The sequence below is a fragment of the Chiloscyllium plagiosum genome, chromosome 41, assembly GCF_004010195.1.
Source record: "Chiloscyllium plagiosum isolate BGI_BamShark_2017 chromosome 41, ASM401019v2, whole genome shotgun sequence".
In the NCBI taxonomy this organism is placed as follows: Eukaryota; Metazoa; Chordata; class Chondrichthyes; order Orectolobiformes; family Hemiscylliidae; genus Chiloscyllium; species Chiloscyllium plagiosum.
The window spans coordinates 11,319,122-11,328,517 of record NC_057750.1 but is presented as its reverse complement, the minus strand read 5'-3'; the positions used below and the strand labels follow the sequence as shown (position 1 = coordinate 11,328,517).

The 9,396-nt window shown below is 43.8% G+C and overlaps 1 protein-coding gene across 1 annotated transcript; it reads left to right on the top strand.

Moving 5' to 3' along the window:
* Positions 1 to 3,247: 3,247 nt before the first annotated feature.
* Positions 3,248 to 5,416, top strand: LOC122542854 (thioredoxin-like). Its single transcript, XM_043680949.1, has one exon. The coding sequence runs from the start codon at positions 3,658 to 3,660 to the stop codon at positions 3,973 to 3,975; it is 318 nt and encodes a 105-aa protein (XP_043536884.1). The 5' UTR covers positions 3,248 to 3,657; the 3' UTR covers positions 3,976 to 5,416.
* Positions 5,417 to 9,396: the final 3,980 nt, after the last annotated feature.

Genomic DNA, 9,396 nt, shown 5'->3' with positions numbered 1-9,396 from the left:
CAGGTGGTCAAAGTGATATGAGTGAGTATTTTATAAATTTGAGAAACTATTAAATGTTGGTGTGATGTATGAGCTACAAATTTGGTTGCATAACCCATTTATGGAGATCAACTATTGCTGCCTGGTTGTGCTATACCCTCAAGGAGAAAGTGAGGGCTGCAGATGCTGGAGATCAGAGCTGAAAATGTGTTGCTGGAAAAGCGCAGCAGGTCAGGCAGCATCCAAGGAACAGGAGAGTCGATGTTTCGGGCATAGGCTTATGCCCGAAACGTAGATTCTCCTGTTCCTTGGATGCTGCCTGACCTGCTGCGCTTTTCCAGCAACACATTTTCAGCTGTGCTATACCATCAGTCAACTGTCTAGCTCACAAGACATAGAGTCATAGAGATGTACAGCATGGAAACAGACCCTTTAGTCCAACTTGTCCATGCCGACCAGATATGCCACCCCAATCTAGTTTCACCTGCCAATATGTGGCCCACATCCCTTCAAACCCTTCCTATTCATGTACCCATCCAGATGCCTCATACATGTTGCAATTGTACCAGCCTCTACCACTTCCTCTGGCAGCCCATTCCACACACGCACCACCCTGTGCGTGAAAAAGTTACCCCTTAAGTCTCTTTTATATCTTTTCTCTCTCACCCTAAACCTATGCCCTCTAGTTCTGGACTCCCCCACCCCGGGGTTTATTTACTCTATCAATGCCCCTTATGATTTTTATAAACCTCTGTAAGGTCACCCCTCAGCTCCAACGCTCCAGGGAAAATAGCCCCAACCTATTCAACCTCTCCCTATAATGCAAATCCTCCAACCTTGGTAATATATGCTAGTGTGTTGCTGCACCTCATAGGAAAGGAGGAAAAACGGATGACCAGTCCACACATAGACTGCAGCAAGAGTGTGGTAGCAGTGCGAGCACCTCTGGGTCTTCAGCAGGATAGGGAAATAGAACCACAGCTGGGGAATAGGCTAGCTGTAGTAATACTTTCTGCCAGCTGGAAGCTGGATTTTTCCATGTCCTTGACAGTGTCAGGAAAGTGTTTGATGGGCCAGCTGACATACGCAGCATCTTAAAGTGCCTGCCTATCTGTGCATGTCACCCTATCAGGATTCTCAACTGAGTATTCTGCAGCGGTACCCATGACATTAATTTTACTTGTTGTCTGTATAGGGTCTTTCAAGTCATCATCCTTGGCACCATGGTAGCCCACAAACCCACCAACACACTAAAACAGCAGCTAATGAACTTGAAAGACCCTATACAGACAAGTAAAATTAATGTCACTTACAAAATATCTTTCAAGAACTGTAACAAATACTACAGTCAACAAACAGACAGAAAACTAGCCACCAGGATACATGAACATTAATTAGCCACAAAAAGACATGACCCCCCCCCCCCTCACTAGTATCCTTACATACAGATGAGAAAGGACACCATTTCAACTGGGATAACACATCCATCCAAGGACAAGTCAAACAGAGACATGCACGAGAATTCCTAGAAGCATGGCATTCCAATCAGAACTCTATCAACAAACACATTCACTTGGATCCCATTTACCATGCCATGAGAAAAATAACAGGAAATGACATCACCATAGGAAATGACATCATCAACCCAAGGAAACCCAAACATATAAATCCAAAGCGGACTACACCACTAGTGCTTAATCCGGAGGCTCACTGAAGATGTTACCTAATATGGTGATGAAAACAAACCTTCCAGCTCAGTGAGCAAACCTACATTTAGAAATTAGGCAGCATTCAAGGAGCAGGAGAATCGATGTTTTGGGCAAAGGCTTTGTCAGGAATGTAGTGGATGGATGTGGGTGGGAGAGGGTTGAGAAGTAAACAGGAGGGTGCGAGGGCTGGTGTGGGGGCGAAGTAATATGTAGATGCAGGTGGGGGGGTGATAGGTTAGATGGGAGGGTAGAGCGGAAAGGTGGGAAGGAAGATGGACAGGTTGGGCTGTTCAAGAGGTGATGCCAAGTTGGAGGGTTGGACCTGGAATGAGGTGGGAGAGGGGAGATGAGGAAACTGGTGAAGTCGACGTTGCTGCAATGTGGTTGAAGAGTCCCAAGGAGGAAGATGAGACATTCTTCCTGATGCCTGGAGGAAGAACACCTGATCTTCTGCCTTGGGACCCTGCAATCACATGGCTTCACCAGTTTCTTCATCTCCCCTCCCCCCACCTCATCCCAGATCCAACTGTCCTGCCTGTCCATCTTCCTTCCCACCTATTCCTCCCCTCTGATCCCTCCGACCTATCACCATTACCCCCCACCTGCATCTACCTATCGCCTTCCCAGCTACCTCACCCTCACCCCTACCCTCCTATCTCTCAGCCCTCTTCTCCACTACCATATTCCCGATAAAGGGCTTATACTCGAAACATCGATGCTCCTGCGATGCTGCCTGATCTACTTTTCTGATCTCCAAAATCTGCAGTTCTCACTTTCTCCTTGTGGATAATGATGTTCATTTGAAGGACTGGAGCAGACAAAAGAGGCTGATTGGAAGTTTCAAGGCAAATATGCTTTCAAAAAGAGACTAGATGAGTACATGAGAGAAAAGAGAGTAGAAACATATGCTACTGAAAATGGAATTGAAGGTATAGGAGGAGACATGCATATGAAACAAGTAAAGGCTAATTTGACTAATTGATCTGCTTCTGAGCTAGGAATAGGGGAGTTCTCCTGTTGTCCTGGCCAATATTTATCCTCAAACAATAGTTACAAAGATCAATTATAAAAAAAAAGAAAGTGCTGGATAAAATCAGTAGGTTTGGCTGCACCCGTGGAGAGAAAGAGTTACTGTTTTGAGTCCAATATGAGTCTCCCTCGAATTAATTGATCATTGTTTCTGGGGTAAAATACTGTGAATGCAGGAAATACTGAAGCAGATCTTGCAGCATTTGCGAAGAGAGAAGCATAGTTGAGAGTTTTAGGTTAATTAACTCAGAACAGGTCATATTTCTAACCAACCTGTTCAGGCAGTTTTGACACTTTGGGAGCAGGCCTTGAACCTCAGTCTCATGGCCCTCAGGCAGGGGGAGGAATAATACCATGAATGGATCGCTATTTTGTTTACATATTTTAATTAACCTGCCTAGGTATATTATTACACACCTCTCGGGCAGGTGGGACGCGAACCCTCAAAGGTAGAGACACTCCTTTATTCCTGATGAAGGGCTTTTGCCCGAAACGTCGATTTTACTGCTCCTCGGATGCTGCCTGAACTGCTGTGCTCTTCCAGCACCACTAATCCAGAATCTGGTTTCCAGCATCTGCAGTCATTGTTTTTACCTAACTAACCCTCTTCCACCAGGACCTTTTAACAGAGCATTATATCATTGCTGTTTGTGAAATCTGTCCTTGGCAAGTTCAGATCCACCGTCTCCGGTCGTTTTGAATAGAATTGGGGTGGTTACGAAACCGCCTTGATGGACTTTCTGATAGGCTATTTGCGCCGTCAATCACCCCATTCCAGCCAATGGAGCTGACGCCCTTCCGACCCATTCATGAAAAAAGTAGCAAACCGTAGCGGCCAATGAGAATCAGCCAATGGGATGTTGACGTCGACCTTCGTCATAATAGGGTGCGGGTTTGAGGGCGGGGCCAGTGGGAAGCGGGGCACGGACCCGGAAGCAGCATGGTGGTGAGACACGTGGAGGACGCCAAGCAGTTCCAGAACCTGTTGAGCCAGACCGAGCAGCTAGTGGTTGTTATGTACTCGGCTGAGTGGTGCAGCAACTGCCGCATGATCCGACCGCACTTCTACAACCTCTCGGAGCAGTTGACCAATGTCGTCTTCGTGGAGGTGGATGTCGACGACGCAGAGCCTCTGGCTCGGTCCGCCGGCATCACGTGCATGCCGACCTTCCACTTCTTCCGGCGCTCGGCCAGAATGGGAGAATTTTCGGGGACCAAGAGGGAGAAGTTGGAGCGCCTATTGGACGAGCTGCAGTGAGCGGCCTGTTATAAGTTAAAAAATAGACAGGGAAACACAAAAGCCAAAAAAATTAACTGGAGTTTGAATTCTCTGGATAAATAAAAGTGCAGCTAAAAATATATAATCAGAGAAAGTAAGGGAGGCAGTTTTCAAAATTCATTTTTGAGATGTACCTATCATCACCTCCAAACTGTGATTACGGTGGATTTTGATGGCCATTTCAGGCAGCAGTTAAGAGTCAATCACAACGGTTACGAGCACCAAATGGGATTTTCGAAAGTTTGTGGGGTGTACAGAGAAACTGGCACGTTATTTTGGATCAGGGCTGGTTTACAATGGAGCTTGCAGTATATGTTTTAAAAGAGCTAACATTTCTATCGCATCTTTCACATTTTCAGGATGTGCACTTGCACCATAACAGCTGCAGCTGAATAGTAGTATTGCCACTCCTTTATGTCAGACCCCATTCTATAGAAAATCCAGGAAAATAACTGCACTTACAGCACAGAGTGATGCACCGTCAGAGGTTCCAACTTCCGGGTTAAGAACGAAACCAAGATGTGGGCTCCCCTCTTGGCTAGATGATAGAAAGATGCCATTGCACTATTTTGAAGAAAAGTAGGAACGATTTTTTCACGTGTCCTGGCTGTTAGTTATCCCTATACCAATAAAAGAGATTCTCTGGTTATTATCACACTGCTGTTGCGTGGGAGCTTGATGTGTGTAAATTGGCTGCTATGCTTGTGAAGGGTGCTATATGAATATAAGTTTTTTTCAGTCAACTAATTTCATTTTTGAAGGATATTTGAGATTTGCTGCTTAACGTTACTGTTACATGGTGATTTGTAATAGGAATTGGAGTAGGTCATTCAACCCAAGTCTGCTCCGCTATTCAATACGATCGTGGCTGATCGAATAATTCAGTGCCTTTTAGCCACTAATCCCCATAATTATGTACACAATTTGAGAAATGAGGAATCTATTCACACCTAAATATACTCAAAGCCAAAGATTCACAACCCTCTGCATAAAAAAAATCTCCATATATTGGACCTAAATGGTACCCGTTTTTTTAAAAAATTGTGCTAATTGGTTTTAGACTTGCAACTGGGGAAACATATTATCTGGATCTACCCTTTTAATCCTGTAAGTATTTTATAGGTTTCAATGAGAACACCTCTCAAGCTCTGAAACCCTGGACAGTACTGGCCTGATTTGCACAATCTCTCTCCATAGGACAATAGTGCCATCCCAGGAACAAGTCTGGTGAGCCTTTGTTGCATTCCCTCTATGGCAATAATATCTTTTCTGAAATCAGGACACCAAAACTACACACAGTACCCAGGTGCAGTCTAATGAAGCTGCTTTAAAATTGAAGCAAGACTTCACTCCTCCTGTACTCTTTGGGCTTTAGGACAAAAATGTTATCCCATTACCCATACCCCAAACAAGTCCCAGAATAGTGAGAAATTTGAGTAACAAATCTGGAAGTATTCATGGCTCAGATTTGTCTTTTGTACGGAGCAGGATAAAGTTTACAAAGTGCAACTTTTTGGTGACCTGGTACTCTTCTTCAGACTCTCTTTGCTGTTCCAATTTTCTATGGGAGGCATTGTGTATAGAAGCTGGATTGTTTCCCCAGAAACTGGTAGGCATCAATAAGCTGCCCAATCACCATTCCCGTGAATGTGTGTCTGTGTGAGAGAGTGAGCATTCTACCATCAAATGCCGTAATTCAGTTTTCATCTGGCATTCACACATTTATCCACATTATTGAGAAGTCAGGAGTCAGACTCCTTAATGATCTTCCTCTTTCGCCTCATGGTTTTGAGAATAATTGCAGCTTCCTGACAAGCATCCTGGCACATTCTTTTTGTTTTCCTTGTTTAACGACATGATTAAGTTTGTGTCTTTATTGGCTGTTGGGGGTTCTGCTGTTTTGTTAATTCATTTATTATCATTTCCTGACCCACATACTTGACTGATCTTGGATCTAGTTTCTTTATGGAGAAAGTGAGGACTGCAGATGGTGGAGATCAGAGTTGAAAAGTGTGGTGCTGGAAAAGCACACCAGGTCTGGCAGCATCCGAGGATCCAGAGAATCGATATTTTGCGCATAAGCCCTTCATCAGGAATGTGACGAAGGGCTTATGGCCAAAACATCAATTCTCCTGATCCTTGGATGTCACCTGACCTGCTGTGCTTTTCCAGCACCACACTTTTTGACTCTAGTCTCTTTATGAACATGTTTCTTCTGAAAGTTGGAACAAGAGTATACCCCTCAAGACTGTTCTTCCGTTCATTTAGACCATAGCTAATTTTAAAAAAAAGTTTTTCACGTATTGCCAGCATTTATTGCCTGTCCCTAGTTGCCCTTGATTAGGGGGTGGTGAGCTGCCTTCTTGAACCACTCCAGTCCATGTGCTGTAGGTTGGTCCACAATGCCCTGAGGGAGGGAATTCCAGGATTAGTATTGCACCTTCTTCTATTGTAAATTCCAGCTAATGAAAAAGGGGGAAGTGGATAATACCTTTCATGGAGCACAGGCAGGAGGATTCCTGGTGTAGAGTGTCTAATGGGACCATATTCAATGATGAGGGAAGTCACTGTACCCATTTACCCTATTGCCTGCGAAAATGCCTATTATTGTATCTAAACAATATCTAAGCAGCAGTTTCTGAGTTTCCCCTCACTCTTCTTCCAAGAGTACAATCACTCTGAGTGGCAAAATGTTTCCTTGCTATCAGTCTTGCTATCATCAGGCTTGTGATTTAACTTGTAAAATTGCTTCAATTTGCTTTATTTCGAAATATATTTTTAGCATTCCCTCTTAGGAACTCTCTGCTTCACCTACTTTTAGACTGAAGTACCTTTATTTTTCAAATTTTTCCTTGTTCTTTGACATTAGAGATCAGCTTTGTGGCCCTTCTGTCCAGCACTGTCACAGTTTGGATCTTCTTCTGTGCCTTGATGACTGGAGCTGGACATAGCATATTCAAGGTGTAACCTAAATACAGCACATTACACCTTCAGTGAATAAGAACGTAATGCATTCGCACGGGAGCAGGTCTTTCGACTCTTTGAACCTGCTCCACCATTCAATGGTTAATTATCTGCATCAATTCCACCTTCCGTCACTATCTGCATTAAACCTTGATTCCCACAGTAGCCAAAAAAGCTGTCAATGTCAGATTTGAATAAATTTAACATTTAAGAATCCATGACAAAAATAGAAATTTCTGGAAAAATTCAGCAGGGTTGGCAGCTTTTGGGGAGAGAAATCAGACTTAATGTTTCGGGTCAAGTGATCCTTCTTCAGAATCCACGATATGGTTGAGAATTTGAAAGATTAAGAACCCTTTTAGTAAGAAATTTCCTTTCATCTTAATCCTAAATGGCTTACCCCGAACTCATAAATTCTGACTCCCCAGCTAGAGGAATCATTCTCCCAGCATCTATCCTATCATGTTTTTTAAAAAAATTAATATGTTTATTGAGATCACTTCTCAGCCTTCCAAACCTAAGAGAATATAGACCCAATCTACTTTGTCACTCCTCATAAGAATATTCAGGAATTACTCAGGTGAACTCTCTCCAAAACCATCTTAGGTATGGAGGCCAAAATTATATGTAGTACTCCAGATGTGGTCTTATGCAATTGTCGTAAATCCTTTTTACCCTTTTACTGAAATTACTTTGTAATAAAGGTGCATATACCACTTGCCTTCTGAATTGCTTGCTGTACCTCTGTGTGGTATCTTTCTGTGACCTGTATATCAAGGGCACCTTGGTCTGCATAGTATTTATTTTCTCAAAAGTTAGCTTTCGTGCTTAAAGTTTAACCTCTTCACAAAGAAATCAGCACACCCCTGCAAAACTTGACAGGAGGACCAGTAAATGTCACATCAATTCAGAGCAAACAAAATCAGTGGCAATCTGTTAACAAATAAATGGAACTGACTGTTCCTTACAAACACACCCCTGTTCATCAGTGGTGTTTGCAAAAATCTCCAGAAGGTGTTGAGCTGTTTAATTAACAGTGTTGGTGTTGAAACATTTATCCAAGGTGCCAGTTTGGTGTCACTGTAAAATACAATGTAGTTTATGGCTGCCTAACTAATACATTCATGGTACCAGTTGTGCCCACATCAGAATGTTTGAAATTAAAGAAATATGAAAATGAGAGTCTGTATGGAGAGATCATTTCAAGCCCATTTGTGGTTTATATCCTGGAGGAGGTATAAATCCAGCAAAGAACAAGTTGTATTTGTTAACGAGTACTGAATATCTGCAGTGTGAAAAATCTCAAGAAGCCCAGGACTGTTCACCTCAGAACGTTAGGAGGAGAGTAGCTCGAGGGGCTTAGAATAATGAGGGGATTTAGATGGAGGAAAAATGAGAAACTATTCTACTGGCAGGTGGGTTGTTAATCAGAGGACACTGTGATGATGTTAAAGGTGCTATATAAATGAAGTAGTTGTTGACAGCCATTGGCAAATGAAACAGAAGTTTTCACTTGTTTATGTAACAGGTTGTCCTGATCTGGAGTGTGCTGCCTGAAAATGGATGCAACTGTAACTCAAAGGGGAATATACAAGAAAAATGAACATATGCAGCACTGTATGGAAAGAATGGGATAAATTGTTTAACTCTTTCAAAGCCGCTGAGATTACAGACTTCCCAAATTTGGTGGCCTATTGGACATGAACAAGCTTATCTGAGAGTACAGTGGAATCCTGATCAACTAGACCAATGGGCCGAGGAACGGCAGATGGAGTTTAATTTAGGTAAATGTGATGTGTTGCATTTTGGTAAGGCAAACCAGGGCAGGACTTACGCAGTTAATAGTAGGGCTCTCAGGAGTGTTGAAAATGTGTTGCTGGAAAAGCGTAGCAGGTCAGGCAGCATCCAAGGAGCAGGAGAATCGACGTTTCGAGCATGAGCCCTTCAGGAATGAGGAAAGTGTTTCCAGCAGGCTAAGATAAAAGGTAGGGAGGAGGGGCTCTGGAAATGCGATAGGTGGAAGGAGGTCAAGGTGTGGGTGATAGTCCGGAGTGGGGGTGGGCGCAGAGAGGTCAGGAAGAAGATTGCAGGTTAAGAAGGCGGTGCTGAGTTCGAGGGATTTGACTGAGACAAGGTGGGGGGAGGGGAAATGAGGAAACTGGAGAAATCTGAGTTCATCCCTTGTGGTTGGAGGGTTCCTAGGCGGAAGATGAGGCGCTCTTCCTCCAACCGTCGTGTTGCTATGGTCTGGCGATGGAGAAGTCCAAGGACCTGCATGTCCTTGGTGGAGTGGGAGAGGGAGTTGAAGTGTTGAGCCACGGGGCGGTTGGGTTGGTTGGTCCGGGTGTCCCAGAGGTGTTCTCTGAAACGCTCCGCAAGTAGCCGGCCTGTCTCCCCAATATAGAGGAGGCCACATCGGGTACAGCGGATGCAATA

Coding starts and splice junctions, on each gene's coding strand:
- LOC122542854 (XM_043680949.1), top strand. CDS start 3,658: ATGGTGGTGAGACACGTGGAGGACGCCAAGCAGTTCCAGAACCTGTTG.